Raw genomic sequence first — 25,197 nt, forward strand, 5'->3', positions numbered from 1 at the left:
CAATGAAACAGGAGTACATTGAGAATATGTCAGCTAGAATACATAGCTTGATCCATCAAAAAACTTAACGTATAAACATTGAATGGTAATACTTTAATGTTATGATCCTTTCTTTAGCATTTAGCTTTTCCAGTCATCATCTCCTGATGCTACAGGTATGGAGCATTTATATCCTTTCCTGTTCTTTGTACACTACAAAAAATGATTTTCTTTTTATTTTGCATACCCCGTGGACAATTCTTGTATGAAGAAAAATATTCTTGCAGGAAGAAAATGTAGAAAGAAATTCAAGCAAAACGAGAAACTACAAAAATTTTCTAGACAGTTAAGCAAAATCTTCTTATTTTTTCTTGTAATGCAAGAAAAAATACTAGAAATTCTAGTTTTTTTCTAACCAGATTCAACTCTTAAGAAGTACAGGAAGTTCTTTTCTTCCTGGAAGATAAATTTTCTGTTGGGAAGCAAAACAAGATAAACGAGGAAATACAAGAAAACAAATCTCATTTTTTTCTCAAAAACTTAACAAGCAAAAATTTGTCCCATGGACAAGCACATTTTTCTAAGATTTCTTGGGGAAAGAATAATTTTCTTCCTGGAAGATAAATTTTCTGTGAGGAAGCAAGAAAAAGCATTTTTGGTAGTGTAGTCCTGCTTCTCCAGTCAAGACCTTCAATCTATTCATCAAGTTTGCAAAAATAGTTGTAGAAATATATTCCACATTAATCTAAATGGGCCTTTAACCCTATCCAGACTGGGCTTTTGGGGCCTTCCCTGGCCTGGGGGGGGGGGGGGCTCAATCGACCCCCCTTCGTATTTTCAAAACGGCTTTTTGTACGATCACCGAATTTGCAGGAGGTTTTGTGCTCATCGAGTTTTATAATTCCTAAAATTTTTATATCATTATGACGTAGTATGACGTAATTATGACGTCATTAATTGATATTTTTGGCTAAAACGGGGAATTCCCATAATACGTGAATATCTCACTCAAAAAGTTACCAATAAAGGTTTCTTAATAATATTTAAGTGTTATAAGACTTCTGTTGTCAAAAGCCGACGTAACGACGTCAAAATGACGTCATAGAATGACGTCATCTGTAGATACAACATTTTGGGAAACTTTAGGTAATTGAATAGGGTAATCAAATATACTTCTGTATATGGAATTTAGGATTATACAGACTAGAGAATATAATAACTCATCGATAGTTTGTTTTAAATCCCATTCAGGAGATCATGACCGGTACGTCTACCGATTCGATGATAGACGTAACAGACAGAACATTTGATAAATTCAGAGATGTTTATAGAATAGCTTATAGCAAATGCGATACTTGTAACCTAATGTATCCTAATGGCATTTTCATGTATCCAACTTACCTGTGTACGGAAAGTCAACTATGCTAAGCCAGTCGTAGAAACACCTTGCGTGATACTCGAGTCGAAAAAAAAGAACGTCCAATACCACGACCTGAGAAGGATCTGATGATATAGTCCAACTGAGTGAGCACAAAAACAAATGTTACTTTCAGAGAAATGATATGTCTTGTTTAATTGTACTTAAATTTTTCTTTGATATATTTCGTAAACCTAGATTGTAACGGTTGAATAATGCCTATGTGATAATGATCATGTAACCTGACATGGATGAGTGAGTGAACTTAACATGTAATTGTACTGTATCAATACAGTCGGTACAAAAGCTCTCCTGCGTAGCACAACAACTTGTGTATGTGTATAAGGCCACAGCAAGTGAATTTTATGGATGACATCAGCGCGCTCATTATTTTTCGCCTGATTTCAGAAAAAAACAAGAATTTTTTTCCTCTTTGGGGATGGTCAGATAGACCAAAATAGGCAAACATGTTGTGTTGTAGCCTAGTAATTATACTTGTAGAAGTGACACTAGGGAGGTAGCTATGACTTTAGTTGCAGAAGGGAAACGTGTTGGATAGTTGAAAAAGTGCCACCAATATGGAAGCCATGAATGTAGTTGCCAGCTTGGCATGTGATACCAGTGTACCACACAAGTATCACTTTTACTACACTAGTTCACTTCTTGAATACAAGAATAAATGCCTTGTTAGTTGTGATGCAACGTTTTGTCACTTTAAATCTTTTTAAAACGTTTATGGTGTCTATTTTTAAAATTTGGCCTTCTTGTTTTTTTTACCCATCTTGTTTTTTTTCGCGCTATCTCATTATTTCTGCACTCTTCACAGGATGTCATCCATAAAATTTACTTGCTGTGGCCTTACCTGTATAACCAGCCTTCGGCATAACACACCAATTACCGCGCGACACGGTAGCAGCTTGTTATGTGGCTATGAACGACCTGTCGCACCCAACGTTTGCACATTTATGAATGTAAAGACTGTTTAAAGCTAACCGGCGAGGACGCTTCTGTAATACTTAGTGTCATCGAGGTCCACTCTACAATAGGTTTAGCAGGAAAAAAAATTGTGTACCCTTCATTTTTTGTTTGATATCTCTTTACCAGATGACTATTTGTTGTTCTTCTGAGCGGTACGACCAACAATTTATCGTAATTGGAAAATGGAACACTTTGTTTAAAAGCCACTTCTATTAATGACACTTAATGACACCCAAAAATGAATCTTACAAGATTCCCAGTGCAAGAATGGACTCTTCCAGTGCACCCCATGTGAATTTTCACAATAGACCAGTCCAGAAATACTCCCACTGAAAACATGGCCTTTTGATTAAGCAACCCAGTCAAAAGTTGAACTAAGCAAATCAGGCACGAAAAGGTAAAAATACACCAGTCCAAAAACACTTCCGCTAAAAATGGAATATTGAATCATCACTTGTCTAAAGCTAAATTTGAAAACATCCCCATGCAAGAATGGACTCTTCTTGCGATACCCCTATGTAAAGTGGTGCAGTCCAAAAATACATCCGCTAAAATTGGACTTGGACGTAAGTCCCAAAAATGGAATTTAAAAATCCCCTCCTCCATGTAAGAATGGACTCGTCCAGCACAACCTATGTAAAATTGCAAAATAGACCAGTCATAAAATAACCACACTGAAACACTTTGAAACATCAAATCACCAAAGTCCATAAACACATTTAAAAAAAATGCCCCCCCTCTGTGCAAGAATGGACTCTTCCAGTACACCCCATGTAAAATTGCAAAATAGCCCAGTTCAAAAATACTCCCACTGAGAGACTTTATATAATCAACAGTCCAAAGATGAATTTTAAAAAAATGTACCCCCTCCGTGCCAGAATGGACTCATCCAGATAACACCAGGCTCACTGATTGGCTGCCAATCCCCTTCAGGATGTTGACTCAGACTATGTGATTGGTTGCCTCTTTAATCAAGTTACTGGTATATATAGACATGTGCACATGCTGTCTTCGGGTGGGAGAGGTCAACCCTCTGGCCAGTGGAAAATTACCAAAAAAAGTCACCAAATATATCATTTTGAAGTGGTTTATGCCAGAAATTATACATGGGTCATTTGAATGAATATCTAGTGAACGTATTTACCAAAATTTAGGTCATTTGGCTATAAGACCAGGGAACAGGAGCCAAAAGCGTACGTTTTTGGTCAAACAATGGCCACAAAATCCCAGAATAAAGCATTTTGTTGTACTGTATGCCAAAAGTGTTATTGGATCCATATGCGCATATGTGAATTGCACTCCTTTACCAAATTTCAGGTCATTTGGTTGTATAATGAGGGTATAGGAGCCAAACCTGTCATTTTTTGGGCATTTTGTTGTACCGTATGACAAAACTGTCATTGTATCTTTGTGGGCATATGATCAAGGCATCTCTGTACCAAATTTCAGGTCATTCGGCTGTAATACCAGCTACAGGGGGGCAAAATGTACATAAAATTTGCAAAAATCATGAATAAAATCATTTTTAAGGTAGATATGAAAAAAATGAAAACAACACCTAAGGGTATTGGTCCATCTACCCTTCTGCCAAATTTCAAGTCATTCGGTCGAAGAACGACGGAGTTGATTCTATTTGAAGATTTGACAGGAGAAAGAAAGAAACATTACGAATACAATATATTTCACCATACCTATGGTATGGCTGAAATATAATTAGCATACCTGCAGTCGACATTGTTTGGGTAATTGTACAAGCCTCGGCCTAGGTCCACTCTTGGAGACTTAATTTCTCCCTCCTCTTCGTCTACAATACGTTGTCCGTGGCACCAAGTCGCATCTGCGCGCAAAAGGAGGAAAGGATACACAGATTTTAAAATGGTTCAACTTGTTAACCCTCAAACCACCGTATGGGGTCAAAACTGACCCCTGGCGTATGTCAATGAGTGTTATTGTGACATTTCTGGTCTACAACAAAATGAGTTTTTTTGTATATATGCCTTATGACTTCTCATACGTTTTTACCGAGATTGGCTCATTGCTAATTAAGTTATTCTATGAAGCTTATGCATGGTCCAGTGAGGTCAAAACTGACCCCAGCAAAATGTGCATAATTTCAGGCCAACAACTAAACTACTTATCGCCAAATTTTTAGACAATGATGTGCATATAAAACAAAATTATTGTAACAACTTTTGTGTCATTATCGTTTTGCATGACGACATTATGACGTCATCTAGCTATTATGGGCCGCCATGTTGGATTCTTACCGATGGCGTCATCAAATTGAAATAAATTACGATTATTGAATCCTCAGGCAGTTTAAGGCCTGTGACACCCGCAGATTCTCCAGTCGAGAAGTTATATGGCCGTAACTTTCGATGTAACTATCAGTTTTCAACAAAATTTGGCCAGTTGACGTAATTCGCCTATATTCAAATATGATGACAAGAAAATTCTGGACTCTGAATATTTTGGGTTAAAAAAATCATTTTTTTGGTAAAAAATAGTGATGCTATGAAAATGGGTCTCTGCCCATCATGAAATGACTGTCTAACAGAGTCATATTTTCTGGAGTAACAGATTACATCTCTGTGATATCTAATGTGCCCGGGCCTTTTGCCGCTATACAACGGTAAGGCTTCATTTGGGGGCAAAAATAAAATTTTTGACAATTTTGGGGGCTTTTTGTACAAATATCAACACAGCCACCAAATTCAAAGACATTGCAAGAAGGCCCGCTTGATTTCCGAAGGTCTAAGGCTTAATGAACGTAAATCTGCCCAAAACTCGTCATACAACCGGTATCCTGATGTGGGCAGCAGCCGACGAAACACTACTTACCATACAAGAACTGCGCCAAAGTATGTTTCAGTGTACGTAATGTTAACCGATGGTAAAACATGAAATGTTTTATGTCTGTATCTGTTAAATCGCGGTTGTATCAATGCGAAATTTCGCAAGCAGGTAGCCTGATAAGGTATCAGTCAACTGCCATACAATTATTTTGGGCTAGAAATATCGATTTTTAGCATTTTTTGCTGTTTCCTTGAAGTATGAGCGCCCCGCTGTTTTCCCGCCACTCCATACCCCGGGGAATCCGAACGCGTGTTCGAACGTTCGGACGGTACCATAAGCGGCTCTCGCGGGGTCCCTTTTTGTTAACCGCATCTGGTTATGTCACTATTTGGTAAATACTAGTTCAATATCTTTAACATTCAACATTAATAAGTCGTAAGAAAAGTAGTTAGTGTGACCCATAAATCGTAAGTTCCTGTTTTTGTAATGTAACATTAGATACTGACATTGGACCGCTCTAAACTGAACGTCCCGGTCCGGCGGGGTCACATGCGGTCACGCGGGTTCGAATTTCATGTTCGACCAAAATTGTCACAGGCCTTAAAGTGCCTGAGTCATGCAATTTACTTTGAATCTCATAAGATTTCATACACAAGTGTTGTTTGCCAAGAAAACCCTAAAACCCTAAATTAGCATTTTTTTGTAAAAAGTAGGAAATGTTATGCCTGTCCGTATTCCGTTGCCACGGCAAAATTAAAATGATGAACTTATTTCATTCACTTAAAATGTTTGCTATCAACATTTTCTGAAAGATACCAAGTTTGGTGGCCATATCGTAAGCAGTTCTGGCACTGGCATCAAAAACCTCCCCCCTCCCTCCGTCTGAATAGGGTTAGTGCAAAATGTCGTCCTTGTGATCTTTTGCACAAGTTATAATAATGCACTTTAATTATCCACACCTAATCATGTCAAACTGTCCCACGTACATGTTGAAACTATACAATAATACATACAAATCACAAAAAAGTCACAAAAATATATTTGTACAAAAGCTATGGCGTCAGTTTTGCCCCCATACGGTAAGATTAGTCCAAAAAAAGCTACGTTGGTTTGAGGGTTAAAAGAACACAGCTTGCAAAACTGTGTTCACAGTAGATTAGAAGTTGATACTAGCTATCACGACACAAATCATGTTAATAAAAGAAACGATTCTTATCGTAAAAAAATTTCTTTTTTAAATTTGATTTGGATTTTGGGGGACTGACTAAAATCATTTTTTAATCATTATCAGACATGTACATGTAAATGTTGACAAGACTACCAGAGAACAAAGGACAATATCCAAGAAGTTTTGGGTAACGAAAGTGATCATTAATTTATGCAGACTTGGACATTCAATGATTAGTACATCTGCCTGTATTTGATTTTGCAAACATTATTTACATATTTAAATGGCATCAATATACATTTCTCAATCATCATCAGCCAAATAAGACGACTTAGTGCATTAGTAAATGTATCCTACCTTCACAGGTTGGAGGTCGGCTGCTCCAAATGCCACCAGGCATGCAGGTTATTTCGCTCGGCCCTCTTAAGTAGTTCCACTTATCGCATCTAAATGGAATAGTCGACCCTAGAGGGAAACGTTTGTCTTCGAATTTCAAAATCCATCCGTCTTCGAATTTCCCAATCGATCCGTTTTCAATACTGCGAAAATCAGGACAGCCAGAATCGTCGGTCAACGGAAACCCTAGTGCACAAAAGTTGTTTTGTTTCTCTATAAAGGAGTCATCATATATCAAAACCAGACAATATTTAATCTATTGTCGCAGATAAGTGTCAAGTGTTTTGTTTTGGTACTGCTGTGTGTGTGCATGCGCGTGTGTGTGAGTGCGCGCGCGTCTTTTTGCGAATAACTCAAGAAGCTATAGACATTTTGTTATGGAAGCCAGTATGTTGATAGATGTAAATGAAATAATCTGCAACAGGTAGCATGGGCCTCTTAGCAGTTTTTCTTTAGGCAATGTCTATAAAGACAAAGTCAAAGTTTAGTTTATTGCACAATATTTGTAGAACGGGTACAGTGTAAGTGTTACGTTATACTACATTATATTGTATAAGATAACTAGCAATATACTAGTAGTAGACTTCAGCTAATAACTGAACAATAGATGAAGGCAGCATGTACTATTCAAAGAAACACAGTGTACAATGTGAATCAAATCCAGAATGTTGCGACAGACTACTTGCTTATGCCATCAATCTATATGATTACACTTGATAACATCCGCAAACGCATCAAGTTTGAAAAACTCGACCATAACATACTGTAAATTATACAGTCAAACCTGTATTAGCGGCCACCTTTGCATAACGGCCACCTGCCTATAGTGGCCACTTTTTGTCGGTCCCTTGGATTCGTAATGATTAAGAAATAGGCTTAGCGGCCACCTGTCCAACGCGGCCACGGCCACACAATTTCCGGTCCCGCAGGTACAAAAACACTGCCGATTACGGCCACGCGGACCGCTGATCTATGTTTCGGCACGCGTTCGGCCATATACAGCGGCCGTATCGTCACCCTATGCCGGTCTCTTCAGACAATATCAACTGTAGAACATTTCAAACTTTTTATTTTCTTAATACATATAGTGTAAAAATCATTGCAGTACATGTACAGTACTGTATTGTGTGAATAAAGATCAGTCGGTACTAAAACCACGTGTAACTTATTGCTTGTGATCAAATAATTAGCATATTCTCTATAGTGGCCACCTCTCTATAGTGGCCAATTTTGACCAGTCCCTTGAGTGGCCGCTATAGACAGGTTTGACTGTACAAAGATGCGGCAAGATGAGTGAATTCATTCACTCATTCATTGAATGAACTCTTCATATCATAGATATATAGAATATTAGATAGGTGGATGAACAGATACATAGGCTTTTAGATTGATGGAGGATGGATAGACAAATTGATATATTTCTGTAGTTTTTGAATACCTTCATAATTGATCGTAAAACCGTCTTCGCTTCCCGACTCGTCTGTGATGAGGACTAGGTGGATTATATGCGATGTAGAGTTGACTTCTCGGGGAATTTCTTGTCCTATGAACGAATTATAGTTTTGTGGAACGTTGCTACAACATAATGTGGACAATTCAATGATTTTGAAGGTATGCTAACCCCTGCCGTAGATTTGTAGCTAGTATGCAGAAGTCTGAACGAACCGCAGACCAGTTACCACAAACCCGTGGACAGACGCAATGCCTTAACCTGTGGAACTCACAAACACTGACTTTACCCACCTTCCGTACTACAAGATTCCGCAATAGCCCAGTGCCGTCACTGCTAAGACTGATTAACGAAACAAAATGACACTACTTACTAGCTGTATATATGTTATATATTTCTATTCATGTTTAACTTTATATCCGCTGAAACAGCTATGATCCTCTTGATCATTAATCACGTTTTAGTGAATAATATTGTATGTCGAAACAAGCAGAGTTTTTATGTACAACAAGACACAATTCAGCCACTGGCTGCCAGAACCCTGTTTTAATAATAAACCATTTTTTGATGATGATGATGATGCTACTTAAGGTGGCCGGTGCAGGTCATTCATTGTAAGCAAAATTGTGCCACGATTTAAATGCTTGGCTAGCGGCTGCTGTCGTGCTTTCGAATGTCCCACCGTGCACATATTTATGGATATTTAGACATTTGAAATATCAAGATATGAAGAGTTGTATTGACCTGAAAAGTCCGCAGATAAGTTTATGGCTCATTGAATCCGCCTATATTTGTATACTTTTCATAACAGCTGACGATAAATGACTTCTATAACTTTCATGGTGGGCAACACTTTTGTTATAGTTTATCATTTTCCGTGTTGAATTGACAACAGTTGTCAAACAGGAACTTTTTACAAAATTCACTTGTTTCGGATTAAACAATATTCAGTTTCAAGGTTTTCTTTCTAAACCACACTTGATTTTCTTCATCTTTGATATATTATATGATTTATTGTAATACCAATATACATAATTCATGCTAATTTAAAGTACTAGGTCAAAGCCTAGATGGCGAAACATGTGACAATTGTAGGTATAATATATTCAGATTACTGAGCTTTATTTTTAATATTTATAATTTATGCTAATTTGGTAAAGTGATTGGGTAAACGTCAAGATGCCGGACCATGTTATAACATTAGCATCAGCTATGTTATCATAACTTTTTAAACAAAAAGATAATAATTATTTTAGCCTGTTTTTTTTAAAATCCGGGTTTTATGTCAATCAAATAAGTTCAAATAAATGAAAAAAGGATTCTATAAAAATCGATCTCGCTGATCAAAGATGGCGAATCCCAAGGTATAGCTTAGGTACATTTGAGGTCGATGCGGTCTCAGGAGGCTTTTATATCAATATCCTATTTTTACGTTTTGTTTAATACCTTTAAGTATTGCGAGAATTCCCTATCTAGACGGTTTAAGCGTATAGTCTCATAATGACGTCGTAATTTACGTCATAGAGGAGTGATTCAGATTTACATCACACCCTTATAAAAGACCTCCAAGATGACGTCTTTGTGGTCCTACAAACGTCCGGTCTAGATAGGATTAAGAGCAGCTTGAATAATCACGTAGTATTACTGAACAGCCATTTTACGTCTTATTTACACATTTTACTTGTCATATTGGCAACAAGGGAGCATCAGATAAAAAAAAAACATACCGCTGTATTCTCCGAATAAGGTGCTGTCAGATATGGGATCCCCATCGTAGATTAGTAATCTGTCATGTCCTTCTTCTAGCGAGAACTTCTCTATTTTCATTCCTATCCCTTCGCCTTGCCTCAGGTTGGCCTCTATGGTCCAGGTGCAGTTCATGTTGTTGCCGTACTGCCCGGGGTAGTTGGGAGAATAAATGAAGCCTGGAGCGTGTGTCGTTCTGTATCCACCGCATTCCGCTGGGTCAAGGAGATACAATGGAACGTCATGGTAGGATCTGTATAATGCTGCGTTCACATTTGGGAAAAGGGGCTCCTCCGGGTATTGTACAGGCTATTTTTGCAGTTTCTGGCGTGACCTCTTAAGTTGAAGCTCGATCTCAGAGCCTCTACGCCCCCCCCCCCTACATTGCTAGCGATCTCGCCCTGGTTTATCCATATTTCAGATCCAGGATTCGTACTTCCAGTGCCGTCAATCGTGGTAATTGACAGGACAAAAAACAGTCATTATACACGCCCCTGTTTCCATATTTGGGTCAACCTCGTTAGACCTCGAGAGACTCTAGTTGCGAGGCTTTGAAACCCAGAAGTGACTGCTGCCCTCCCCAGGATCCCCATGATAGGGACGCCATCCGGATGCTATGAACACGTGATATGTGACGCTAAACGGAAAACAACTGGGACTTATAACCTGCATGCCTTTTTTTTTACATCATTAAAAAGCATTTTGGGCCTGACACGTAAGTAACATGTGAACATCAAAGTATCATTATTGACCATTCGTTTAAGTTCTGTAATACTAGGAGCTGAATAAATTTATACATAAAACTTATGCGGGGAGATATAAAAGATGACGGCCTTGTTACCACAAAAACAACATGAAAGATAGTATCCTCACTCGAAAACAGGAAGCTCTACCCCCAACTACACGTTCTGGATAACGTTCTGGATAGACACCTTTGCTTATCCAGGATCGTATATAATCCTGTTTGAGCCGCATTCTGGATATCCAGGATGCGGCTTAAGCCGTGTTCTGGATACTAGTGCAATCTGGATACAACAGGCTCCTTCTAGGGATATCGCTTTCTTAAGAATCTCCAGAGCTTTCGGTCAAATCTTTATGCTTATCATATTATTGCTTTCATGATGATAATCATTTGTTACGGTGTCATTTTGCACTTTTCAGAAATCATACCGGCATAGTCATAAGATGCTTTCTTGTCATAATCATTAAGATACCTGCAGATGGTGACTACATATTACCTACCTCCTACGACATGGCACTTGGGTGTAACCTATATGGAGTGTGCGAACGTATAAATCAAGAACAGCTACGATACGATACGAACTTCTCAAATGTCATAAAACCCGAATGTTTCGTGAGGGGGGGGGGGCGAAATCTCCAGAGGGGGCGAGCTTGTGTATGTGTGTGCCGGGTGGGGGGGGGGCATCCCCAGGCATACAAGCCTATCTGCCACCAACATCATGACGTTCAATTCGATAGGGAAGATTTTAAAAGTATTCAATCCTACCTTTACAAGTTGGGAGAGGACCATCCCAGCCCATCTGATAGCCAGACATACAGCTAAGTATTGCTCGACCCTTTAAAGTAAAGCCGTCGTCACATCGGAAGGAAACAAACTCCCCGACATCAAAACTGTTTCCTTCTCTAAGTCCGTTCTCTGGAACGCCGGGGTTAAAACAAGGTGGTCGCAGCAGAAAAAATGCTGATGAAATAAACGGGAATATAAGGATTATTAGGTATGATTAACATGACAATAATATTTTGTAAAAGCTGATAGATTCGAATACAATTAGTGAAACGTAAGTGACATTAGGTGATCTTCAGCTCACTGAAGAGATAAACTTCCACAAGTAGTGATAGAGACGACTGGCGCAATGTACAAGCTACAACTTGTAGGGTGTCCACAGAGGTATACGTGTTTGCCTTCACTTTGTTTCAATCCACAAATAATCATAATGCTACGGGTCCATCATTAAGTGTCCATCACTATTTGTATATGACGTCCCTGAATTAAGAAAAAAATATACCTAATCATCATCATCATCATACCTGTCGTAACTTATGAAATTCCGTGCCTCTAGAGGTATCCATAACTTATATTTCAAAATTTCATACAAAGGGCCGCAGTTGAATTCATAATCAATGCGCACTTCCAAAAATGTTTTCTTACATTTCTAGTTACAAAACTCTTCGGGGGAATTTTTTAAAAAAATTGACGAAATTCAAGCATGAAGAAATTAATAATTGAATATTCGTTCAATCGAAATTCTCACAACAAGGAACACTTATTTTTCTTAAACTAAGGAACTATTTCTCATCTCGAAAATTTCAAGAAATTCAATCTTCAAAACTTCCATATTTCATTGTCTAACGAGATTGTTTTTCTTGTCATGTCCAAGAACATAATAGCATTTTCTTCTACTTTTCTTGCTTGTTAGAAGAATCATCTTATTTGAACAAAAATGCTGTACTAAAAATCTGAACTCATGGACAAAATGTTTTCTTACATGAAAAGATTTCTTCTTTGATATTTTGTGAATAAGGAGAAACAAGAAGAACAATAAAATGCACTTTTGATCATTCCTTCCTTTACCTTTGTAATGTATTTTGAAACCGCCTTCGGTAGCAGAGTTGTCTGTGATGAGAACGAGGTGGATCAAGTTGGATGTGACAAGAATTTCTTGTGGAATGTCTCGTCCTATTAACAAGTGATTCTTATATCAGTTAAACAGCTCAACACTTTACTGCAATGTTAGCGTAATTCAAAAAATCTATCAATTACATAGCAAACAGAGTTGCATTAATACACTTTACATAAAGAGCAAATGCCTGTAAGAATCAAACATCAGTGCTCAGGGTAAAAAAATCGATTTGGCTCATATTTTGCACTGTAGTTGACACACAACCCCTCGAAATAGCTTTCTTTCCGGTCAAAACCTCTTGTTGCCATGGTAGCAGCCGAAACAAGTTTTGAGGCCATTTTCACAGATTTTTGCATGTCAACTACATGGAAACTGGCCAAGTTTAGAACCCGATCATTACCAAATGCTTTGTTGCAATGAAAAATAGAAAAGGATTCTGTCATAGTGATGTCTAAACTAGTACAAAATAGGTGTGAAGTCAATGAACATATAGATTTTAGTCCATGGGCAGCCTCAAAACAATACCGTGTTTTCAGTCTTCGAAAAACCTAATTTTTTGCCCAACTTTGAGGAGCTGTAAGTCTCAAAGTGTAAAATAATTTTGCTTGAAATTTGCAACAGATATAGAAGTCTTTTCATAGCTCCCAAACAGCTTGTGCTAGGACAAAACTTGGTGACTATTCCTAAAATATTGTTGGCAACAATTTACAAAAAAGAGAGTAAGTTTAAAAGTTTTCGTGTTCCATGGCAACGGGATTCTGAAAGGCATATTTTACAAAAATCACTAATTTTGGTTTGGGGTTTTAAGATTTTCTTGCTAAACTACATTTTTTTCATATATCTTTAATATGTATCTAAGTGTACAATTTATTATTATATATTCATAAATCATACTAATGTGATGACGTAATTGGTCAAAGTCCAAGATGGCCGACAATATCATGTTTAAAATTAGAACCAGCTTATTTTCAATCGGATTTCATCATTACTTGGTATTTTCTTACAAAAAAGTGAACGTTATCAATCCTTTTTATTGGATTTGAGGTGTATATGTTGAAAAAGATGTATCTTAAAACATTTACGGTTGATAATCCAAGATAGTTGATAGCAAAAATACAGACTTCTAACACGTTTATATTGATAAGAAACCTTTATTGTTGACTTTTTAGCAAAAAAAAATCGATGAATGACGTCATAATAACGTCATATTACGTCATAAAGATATAATTTTTTTAGGAATTATTAAACTTTACGAGCACGTCACCCCCTGCAAATTTAGTGATCATTTAGTGATTAGTGAACCGTATCTCTCACCGTAAGCCGTTTCGAAATCACGAAGGGAATGCCAAAAAGCCCAGTATTGATAGGGTTAAGATCTTTGGAAAGTGTTTAGAGTTACGTATCTAAGAAAAATAATGCTGTATGTACAGTTAAGCCGGACTAAGTCGACACATCTACCCCTGGCGCTCTTTGGACATATCAGGAAAAGCTGGACTATATCCTACCTCTGTATTCCCCTATCAATATGGCATTTGGTACGGGGTATCCTTTGTAGATCAGGAGCCTGTCATGCCCTTCCTCTAAAGAAAAATTTACTGTTGTCAACTTCAATCCATCGCCCAATTTGACCTCTATGGTCCATGTGCAGTTCATGTTGTTTCCGTAAGGTCCGGGATAATTGGGGGAATAAATATTTCCTGAAGGATGGTCATCATCGTCTAGTCTGGTTATGTGGGCACCACAATCAGCTGGATATGGAAAAAAATCTGATCAGAATGATTTGGAAATGTAAACTCTGCGTGTATAAATCGTTCTAGTCATGTCCATCTAGGTCCTGGTTATATTCAGAGAATGATTGCCGTGCGATTGCATTCTTAGTGCAATTTTCGGATAGTAGTACTTGTATCGCACAGGCGATAGCTGTCTTGTTGCCTTAAGATATTTAAACCCTTTTCGGCGTACCTTTCTGTCTCAGCAAGCTTAAAATTTACACGACATAAAAATAGCATGGCAAATGTGGCCACGCTCCAAAAATGGGCCCGCAACATAAAATAATGTTGACATTTTTGTAATCGAAGAAAGGTACGCCAAATAAGAGCCAATTCGCTCCCGCCTGTGACGTACTGTCTGTACATAAGATGCTTCACTATTCCGAATAGACATGCGCGACATGAATTGTTGGTAATAAGTTATAGGCCCCATAGAAATGAAAAAATAAAAATAAAACATCTGGACATCATTATGCAAATCTGGACATCTAGTTCGATGCGAGGACTGACCGCTTATGTCGCTGCATATACGTACTCGGGACGGTGAACGCAATAGGGGTTGTACTACTACCTCCATGAAGTCTCCGTACCTCTATATTAGTACAACCCTGCTCCCAACCTACCAGCTCCATGGAGCCAGCTCCGCGTACTTTTAATACATAGCTAGGTCACCTTCAAGAGAAATTTATAATTTGCTATGGAGACGCTATGGTAACACGTTCTTTCACCTTTACGCACTTGGAATACATGGGTTTCATTTCACCTTCAACAGAAATTGATTGTTCGCTATTATTCTTGTAAATAATGACTATGACTATTTAAAAAATAATGACAAAGACTAAAATGACAATAATAAACAAGCCCGCAGAGCCGGGTCAACATTCTTTCACCTCTTTGAATACTTTACACGTTTCACGTCACTTTCATGAGAAATTGTAGTTCGCTATTCTTGTAATCAATAAACAAGCGGGCACAGCCGGGCCCGCATTCTTTCCCCTCTACGCACACTAAATACTATACTTGTTTCACGTCACCTTCAAGAGAAATTTGTAGTTCTCTATTCTTGTAAACAATAAACAAGCCCGCACAGCAATGGCCTGGATTCTTTCACCTCTACGCACTTTGAATACTATACATGTTTCACGTCACATTCATGAGAAATTGTAGTTCGCAATTCTTGTAAACAATAAACAAGCCATCAGCTGGGCCCGCATTCTTTCACCTCTACGCACTTTGAATACTATGTTTCACGTCACCTTCAAGAGAAATTTGTAGTTCGCTATTCTTTTAAACAATAAACAAGCCCGCGCAGCTACTCTCAAAGCAGAGGTTGGTGGAAAAATTATTTTTTTCCTTTCAACTGTTATTTTAACTACGCTTTGGCTTTGGACATTTTGTCAAAAGTAATACACTGAACTAGAATAGAATCTCTCGTACCACCAGTTTTTGAGCACTTAGTCCCCCATAGCAGGTCAACAAGTTAGGATGATTGTTAATGATATATATATATATGTATATATACGTTACTGTTTTCTATCTGTATGACATTTCTCATATCAATTGTGCACCAACATTGTTTACCCACCCTCCAAGCAGAGGTTACGTTTCGTCTAAACAATCAATTGAAATGACGTTTTTATGCGTTTTTGGCGGAGGCATTCAAAACACAACAAAATAGAAAGTCCGACAAAAATACATGAAAAGACGTCAAATTCATCTCGAAACCCAACCTCTGCTTGGAGGGTATTGTTTACGGGACCGTGTACTGAGGAATGCGACACCTCCCTGCTAATCGTTACAAAGCGTTTTACGGCTTGTCCACCGTGCAACTCCCACCGGTGCACCGTGGCTTGCCACCGCCTGTAACAATTATCTAGCAGCCCAAAGACTGATAACCGGAGGGGATCCGGGTAGACAACGCTAGTGCCGGAAAAAAACAAATAATAAAAACTTTGTATGGATGAGAAGTTGCACAATAATAAAAGTTAACTGACGGAGCCCCGCGTGGGAGAGCTACACCTGTCACAAGAATCAACCTTCTTTTCCCATCTTCTGTTTTGTTATTAATAATAGAATATGAAAGGTTAATGGAACATGTCCACTACCCCGAAGACACTCGTTTGACAAAGGACATTATATTAATAATAATAATATAATCCGGTGTATTTTGTCAGCCAGTAGGTACCCAATGTGTTGAGTAATGAGGCTGATTAGCGTGGTCGAGGCACCTCCTCGAGCACGAGACCCCCGTTTTACGTCCCTCACGGAAGACGATGATAATACATTAGCCACTGTACTCAGATAAAGTGAAGTCAGCCAAATGAACCAAATATCTGTAAATGGATTTTAACCTGATATTTTGGGACTCTGCTCGCTTTCATGACATTCGGCCTTAATGATGTTTCAAAATGTGGTTCTAAATTTTATTTCCCCGGTAGTGATCATAAAAATGAGGCTTCTGCTGCCTATATAGTATTGTTCCAAAGAAAGAGGGCTATAAATAATTTCTTGAGGTGAGGTGAACCATTCAAAGCGCATAGAGCTGGCTATACGAAGCTTGTTTGTGTTAACCAGCTGACTAAAATTTTTCTGTGAACGAATTGTATGCATTCAAAGCGCGTGGAGCTGGCTCTACGAAGCATGTTTGGGTTAACCAGGGCGGCTCCATAGCCGACTAATTTTTCCTGTGGTGACGTGAACCAATTGTATACATTCAATTGCATAGAGCTGGCTCTATGAAGCTTGTTTGTGTTAACCATAGCGGCCCCATAGCCGACTAAGATTTTTCCTGTGGTGACGTGAACCAATTGTATACATTTAAAGTGCATAGAGCTGGCTCTATGAAGCTTGTTTATCGTTTACAAGGGCGGCTCCATAGCCGACTAATTTTTCCTGTGGTGACGTGAACCAATTGTATACATTCAAAGTGCATAGAGCTGGATCTATGAAGCTTGTTTGTGTTAACCATAGCGGCTCCATAGCCGACTAAGATTTTTCCTGTGATGACGTGAACCAATTGTATACATTCAAAGTGCATAGAGCTGGCTCTACGAAGCTTGTTTATCGTTTACAAGGGCGGCTCCATAGCCGACTAATTTTTCCTGTGGTGACGTGAACCAATTGTATACATTCAAAGTGCATAGAGCTGGCTCTATGAAGCTTGTTTGTGTTAACCATAGCGGCTCCATAGCCGACTAAGATTTTTCCTGTGATGACGTGAACCAAATGTATACATTCAAAGTGCATAGAGCTGGCTCTACGAAGCTTGTTTATCGTTTACAAGGGCGGCTCCATAGCCGACTAAGATTTTTCCTGTGGTGGCGTGAACCAATTGTATACATTCAAAGTGCATAGAGCTGGCTCTATGAAGCTTGTTTATCGTTTACAAGGGCGGCTCCATAGCCGACTAAGATGTATTCAAAGTGCGTGTAGCTGGCTCCAGGGGATCCGCAGGTCAATCCGCCCATGCAAATTGATGGTGGTCGATTATAGTTCAGGGCCTAAAACTTCAAGATTTTTTTCCTGGTCAAATGGGTAGAAATCCTGGCAGTTTTGAGGTGGGTGTGACAGGGGAGGGTTTCAACTTTGTGATTAGGGCCAAAAAGCTGAGTTTGTGTGGTTTTTAGGGGGTATAAAGTTGGGACTTTTTTGTCCTAGCACATGGCCTCCTCACTGGGTTGTGGTGCGGTTTTGAGGTCATGGGTCAATCTTTCAGTTTCCCTGAAGTTCTCGCCGTTAGATTCATGCCGAAATGTGGTTTTTCGGATAGCTGAGATGTCGGGCTTTCATATGAAGGTATGTTTGTGTGCCAGTAACGTCAGATAGTTGAGTTACTAACAGTTGCTTTCTCCTCTTTTTTGTATAGGAACCCATTGTTTAGAGGCTGCAAATTGAATCACCTGCGGATACCCTCCATAGAGCTGGTAGGTTTTGCGCAGGGTTGTACTAATAGCTCCATGGCTGGCTCCATGGAGCTGGCTCCATGGCTGGCTCCATGGAGCTGGCTCCATGGAGCTATTAGTACAACCCCTTCTCGGTGAACGACCCTTTTCTAAATGGCAGACATGTCACGAATGTGCATCGAAAGTGACACCTATTTAACGTTATTCCGAATAAATGTACTAAAATCTCCTCTCAAACTCACTGCGCCAGCCATTTGAGCCATTACAGTCTGTATTTTTGAGTGTTTTTATTTTACGCCAAAAGGACTCCGACATGAAAGCAGACGCAGCTTCTTGCACATTAGTGAACCGTATCTCTCACCGTAAGTTTTCAGATATCTACAGACGCCCTGACCCTCGAGTGTGTCCAAGGAAACAAAGTGTCGATAAAACAAGCCAAACGAATATGACAATGTCTTTGAAATATGAATACTGACACCTAATTGGTAGCCAAAACTGCTTTCTTTACTGAACTGGACAGAAGTTAAAACGATGTATAATTGACGTAATCGAATAGCTATATGCACAGCAGCTGCTGTCTTTACCCTCATAGTAGATCTTGAAACCCAATTCGCCATATACGTGATTGGAAGTAAAGACAAGGCGGATGATGTTCGATGTGGAGTGCCTGTCTTCGAAAATACGTTCCTTGAGTTCTGTTGAAATGTGATAACTGAATGAGTAAGCAGGTAAGTGGATAGTAATTACACATAACCGAAATGCAGTTGTAAAGATCTGTATATTAGAGTGTTTTAGCGGGTCTCGGTCACATTTAGAGCGTTTCTGTAGTCGTGGTAAATTGTGTAAAATGGCGCTTACATCATACTTCTGTTTACAACAAACTCTACTTATTTTCTATTTTCTATATGCAATATCATCAGCAATAAGATGTGTACAAGTGTCAACAATTGTACCAGTGTAGCGTCCCAATAAGGTGCCATCTCCGTCGTAGACGTAGAGGAAATCCGCCGCCTGTAATTTAAACTTTTCTGGAGTGATTTTCACCCTTCTCCCTGAGGTGACTTCTATGGTCCAAGTGCAGTTCATGTTGTCGCCATAAATCTCGGGATAGTAGGGAGAATAAATGACACCAAAATGTCGTCCGGTTATGTTGCCACCACATAAAGCTGGATATCGTAAAAAGATTTGTCTTTTAGTTATTTGTTCCAAATGAAAAATACAAACGCCACAGAAAGGCTATGTAACGTTATATGTCTTTGGTATCCTAACATTTTACACCATAAAACTGCTATAGACAGGAAATGTATAATTTTTCTACATCTTACCTCCTCGAATGATTCTACTTTTTGGTCAAATTACACAGACTTGTGCATTGAGTAAATGTACCCAGAGGTTTTGTCTTTGACCCTTTTATATGCCTTTGAACGTACGTGACTTCATGAAATATTCATGACAGTTATGTTTTCACCAGTGTTTGTGTGTGTGTGTCAACAAGATAACACAAGAACAGCTAGGTAGACTAGTTTCATACTAAGCGTGTTGATAGCGTGTGATAAAGGCTAGAAATTATTATATTTGGGTCTCGTAGCGACTTGCCTTGGTACTGCAGCGTAACTTCCGGTTTTGCTTTCTCGTGTTAACAAGCTATGGACACGATTTTTTCTTGCTAGATAGCTCTTGTGCTTAGGAAAAAGTGACAGGAGTTTGGGCCGCCTAGCAATTAGTCTCAGGATAGCAGGGGCATTTATGTCAAAAACTTCTGAGGATAACTCAAGAAAGGAACAATAGATTTTCATGATTTTTGGTATGTAGACTGACTGACAGAGAGGTACCTTAGACAATGTTGTACAAAAAATAAGAGTATATTTGCATAATTAATGAGAATATTCTATCATAGCAGCTTTTTCAATGTTTCTTTTGTCCCGGACATGTTGTGGTCTTGAATGTTGGAGGTATATTGCTTTAAGCGTCATGACAAAGTGGAGCAAGTTTTAGCCCCCTAACAACTAACTTTGGTATTGTAACGTTTTTGTCAAGGCATTCCAACGGGGATAACTGAAGAAAGGAAAGACGGATTGCCATCATTACCTTCACCAAGATGGTAATATTTTGGGTAGAAAAATAGTGTTTTGTCTCAATATGTAGGTCAACCGCAAATATTGAGTAGCTGTGGATGGAATTTCATAATATTTATTACTTTAGTAGCGGTTGCAGAAACAAAGGTGCTGTTCGAAAACGGTTCACCTGGCACTTTCCGTCGGGACTGCAGCGGGGCGAGTGTGTGCTTGTGTGCGGTTGCAAACACTATACCTCAATAAGGCCATACCAATTTTATTTGTTGGTTCTCGGATTTTTTCAGAAAAAAGTTGGAGCGACAGGGCGAAAAAAAAAAAAAACTTGCAACAAGTCTGGATTCAGGTCCAGAGTTTCAGGTTGGTAATTCCAGACCTGAAACCATGGTATATGTGTGGCAGAATACTTATCCAGTTACAATTACATGAAAAATTTGCATGTAGGCATACATTTTACATGTAATTTCAACAATACAAATGCAAAATAATGTGCAATCAGTATTACAGAAGTATACAGTATTAATTAAAGCTTAACAGTTGTAATAAATCATCATAGTAAATCATTAACAACATTAAAAAACTTTTAAAAAGGTTGAAAAACTTTTTCAGCATAGTATAATGTCTAATGTAAGTTAGCAACAACAACAACAAGAAAATGACTTAATTTCACCCAAAAAAATAAAAGAGTGCCTGAAACATCATTCTCTTTGTGAAAGCTGCAGTTCAGGCAGTTTAAACAAAAAGTGTACTCCTCATTTGCATGAAATTGCAACTCATTTACATACTTGTGACTTCATTATTCTCTTTGTGAAAGCTGCAGTTTTAACAAATACCGCTAGAGGCGTTAGTGTACTCCTCATTTGCATGAAATTGCAGCTCATTTACATACTTGTGACTGGCTACCACATGCTGCCTTAGACGGCCATTTTGGTTTGCCGGCAACGATTTTTCGTCATTTCCAGCACAAATTTCACGATCTATTGGTGGTTTTCGATGATTTACAACACAAAGGAAAACATAAGCAGGTGATAGTTGTTTTTGCATGTCCAGTACTTGTTTCAGAAGTTCTGTTTAGCTGAGCCGAAGTTTGTCCAGCAAACTCATTACTGGTACCTCATGGGGCAATTTCAAATTTTTTTTTTTTTGAAATTGGGAAAAATAGAAGCGGCGATTCCGAGAACCAACAAATTAAATTGGTGTGGCCTAAGTTGTAGATCGTTTTTCAGAATATACGGAATGTACGGGTTGAGAAAACGAAGGTCAATTTCAATAATGAGCCTCCTGGCGACAAGTTGCTGTACTGCAGCCGAGCGTCAGAGTTGGCGCTAAAATTATGCTCAAGTGGCAGGTTCACGATTTTTGAGTATTGCATACGTCTTTGGGCAGGAATGAAAGCCGTGCAAGTATTGGCCCCCCGACGACTTGTTTTTAACTGCAGTGGAAGATTTTCTCGTTGTCTTTGGACTAGAATAAGTCAAGCACGGGTTGGTGGATTTGTATAATTTTTAGTATGAACATACCTTAGGTGATGATTGAAGTTCCGAAATGTATTGTATGAAAATCTGGGCTTCATTTGAACAATTAATGAAGAAAGGAATATTTCAATTGAACCTCAGATGTTGAACTGTTTTCTGGGACACTCTAAGCTTCCCGCCAAGCAGCTGTATGGCAGATGCCTGAAGTTGATACCAGGTTGCCATAGTTTTTTTTTTTTTTGCCTGCCACGATGTTTGTTTGCGCATGCATCAAGCTAAGGCAAACTCTGCCTTGAACGGAAGGGGTGTTACCATTTTGATTGGAAGGGGTGTTTTGGTGGCATTACGTGGCATGGAAAAATTAGTGTGGCCTTGTTCGAAAATAACTCAATGGGCCAGGGTTAACGGATCGTCATAAGCCTTTTTTACTTAGTTTTGATAGATACTAAATATGCAAATAGGAGCCAGTCTGCATAATTGATGGCAGGTGCCATAAGGCCAAAATGGTAAATGGCGGGAATTTGAAACTTGTAATATCTGTAAGTATAAGGTGAACATAATCAAACGAGATTAAGCAGATCAGGGCAGGATTGGCATAACTGAGAAAATAGTAGTTTAGTCTTTTTTACCTTCGCCTACATTGTACCTAATTTCCATAATTAATGAAAATATGCTTGAATCCAATTGTGGTAAATGACAGGAATTTCTTACGTTCGGCATTAAGAAGTCATGAAAGGTGAACTTCATTGATTATTAATTATGCAAATAAGGATCTCATTTGCATAAATTAGCAAAATGCAATTTAGTGTTCTTTCTTAACAAAGGTTATGTACATCTGTTATTTGAGTAACAGAGATAATCAACTAAAATAATGTAGGCAAATGAAAACAGTATTTGCATAATTAATGACAAACATACAAGTTGTCAAGATTCATTTGGCGAAGGTATGTGGTCGTAGAAGTCTTATTTTAGGCATGCAGGTAACTTAGGCAAAGATGTTTATGATGATATTATGCAAATAAGGACTTAATTTGCATAATTGATGAGGAAATTGTTTAATTCTATTGTTTTTAATAACTGGACTTTAATAAATGTCACACATGTAAATTATGATTGGTGCAACATAAGCAGATACAAAATATGCAAATAAGGAACTGATTGGTATAATCTATGCAAAAATTTCAAAACCGCTAAATGGTTAACCCTATCCAGACTGGGCTTTTTGTAGCATTCCCTGGCCTGGTCAAATAGTCTACACGAGGGGGGAGGCTCAATCACCCCACCCCTCGTATTTTCAAAACGGCTTAATGTACGATCACCAAATTTACAAGGGATGATATGCTCATCAAAAAGTTTTATAATTCCTAAATTTTTATATCATTATGACGTTTAATGACGTAATTATGACGTCATTAATTTATTTTTGCTTAATCGGGGAATTCCCATTATACCTGAATATTTTACACAAAAAGTTAACAATGAAGGTTTCTTATCAATGTTTAAGTGTTATAAGACTTCTGTTGTCGAAAGCTGACGCAACGACGTCAAAATGACGTCATAAAATGACGTCATCAGTATTTTAGCTATCCGCCATCTTGGATTATCAACCTTAAATGTCTTAAGATACATCTTTTTCAACATATAACCCTAAAAATCCCATGAAAACGGATTGAAAACGTTCGCATGAATGTTTTCTTTAAGAAGATACCGAGGAGTGACGAAACCTGGGTAAAAATAAGCTGGTTATATTCTTTATTATGATATTATCGGCCATCTTGGAATTTGATTAATGACGTCATCACATTAGCATAACTTATGAATAACTAAGTATAAATGTCACACTTAGACATGTTAGATATAAAATGTATATGAAAACAAGCGTAGTTTAGCAAGGAAACCATAGCATCCCGTTGTTTAAGCAAAAATTAGTGATTTTTGAAAAAATTGCCTTTCAGAAACCCGAAAAATTATAAACTTACTCCATTTTTCGTAAATTGTTGCCAACAATATTCTTGGAATAGTTTGATTGTTCTAGCACAAGCCATTTTGGAGCTATGATGGGAATTTATACTATGATTGGAATTTATACTTGTGTACATGTGTACGTTAGACATTGAAGAACATCACCATGCATAAACTATGTAAATGTATAAGTCATTTTCATAAACTTTACAAAAGCTCCAATTATTTCATGGAGGTATGAGGTTGTCGAACTCTAGTTTATTGCAATTTAAGAAAACTACTTTTTTCACGCAAAAAAAAATTATTTTTAAGCCGAAACTGTGTTTTAGGCTCCTGTCTTTATTGTATCGATACAAATAACCACTTGGTACACTTCTTTAAAGTAATCCAATTTCTGATTTTTATTTTTTATTTCGGACCCATGAATGTATTATTTTGTTAGGCTCAGTTAGGTGACACCATTGTTTCCTTAAGTCTCTATTTACAAATGACAAAGCGAAGTTCTACAGAAGTCAATGATGAATCTCAATGTTAATGGTTTCTTTAGAAGAACGATGCCAGCCAATTTTCTCTCGACCCAGAGCATGGGTGACAACCTACAATTGCGAATGACCGTTAACGTCCGTGAACAAATGGTTTATGTCAAATTTGCTGCTACGTGGCCGCTCCAAATTAGAGATTTCTCTTGCCTATTTCAAGTCTACGGTGCGGTCTGCTTTTAGCGTACCTAAGTCGCTGCGTTTGGTTACTTTTGCATATACGGATCGCAAACATGAAGTCATCAACATGACTGAACTCTTTGTTAGAAACAAAACGACGTATTACGTTTATGAAGATTAGATGTACAGATTAACAATATTCAAATACAATTTAATCTCTACAACTGGATAATTTTGGACGTTTCAAATGACACCTATCACTCTGTTTCAGTGTCACTAGAATGAACAGGCAGAAATACTTTTTTGCAACAAATAATCAAACAAGGCAATGAAATAAACCAATTTTAATCATTTAGATAGTTTTTGATGAAAAAATACCGGGTAGTTACAAATTCTAAAAGATAATAAGCTATTTATTCTTGATCTGGCCATATGGTCCGCCAACTTGGATTTGGGCTGATGACGTCATCAAATTAGTATAATTTATGCATATCTAATTATAAAGATATTCTTAATAATATATTTTATTTATGTAACAAAATAGTAGTAATATTGTAAATAAACGTGAAAAATACATTGTTAGAACCGAAATTAGCGATATTTGGCAAAACTGCCTGTCAATTAACGATTGCCATGGCAACATGAAAAATTGGAAAATTTGTCAAACTTAGTGAAATTGTTGCCAACAATATTTTAGAAAAACTCAGTAAATTTGGTGGCTCTACCATAAGCCGTTCTAGCGTTATAATACAAGACGGTCTAACTAGAAAAGCTGGTGGAACATGT

The 25,197-nt window shown here is 38.0% G+C and overlaps 1 protein-coding gene across 1 annotated transcript in view; it reads right to left on the reverse strand.

Moving 5' to 3' along the window:
* Positions 1-2,384: 2,384 nt before the first annotated feature.
* LOC118426110 (CUB and sushi domain-containing protein 1-like) overlaps positions 2,385-25,197 on the reverse strand; it is a 36,541-nt gene continuing 13,728 nt past the window's right edge. Inside the window, exons 6-12 of the mRNA XM_035835368.1 lie at positions 12,524-12,628; positions 11,438-11,632; positions 9,912-10,145; positions 8,173-8,277; positions 6,696-6,920; positions 4,097-4,211; positions 2,385-2,433 (exon numbers count right to left, since the gene is read on the reverse strand). Coding sequence (XP_035691261.1) covers positions 2,385-2,433; positions 4,097-4,211; positions 6,696-6,920; positions 8,173-8,277; positions 9,912-10,145; positions 11,438-11,632; positions 12,524-12,628 — 1,028 coding nt within the window. The remainder of the gene's footprint in view (positions 2,434-4,096; positions 4,212-6,695; positions 6,921-8,172; positions 8,278-9,911; positions 10,146-11,437; positions 11,633-12,523; positions 12,629-25,197) is intronic.

The sequence above is a fragment of the Branchiostoma floridae genome, chromosome 11 (assembly GCF_000003815.2).
Source record: "Branchiostoma floridae strain S238N-H82 chromosome 11, Bfl_VNyyK, whole genome shotgun sequence".
In the NCBI taxonomy this organism is placed as follows: domain Eukaryota; kingdom Metazoa; phylum Chordata; class Leptocardii; order Amphioxiformes; family Branchiostomatidae; genus Branchiostoma; species Branchiostoma floridae.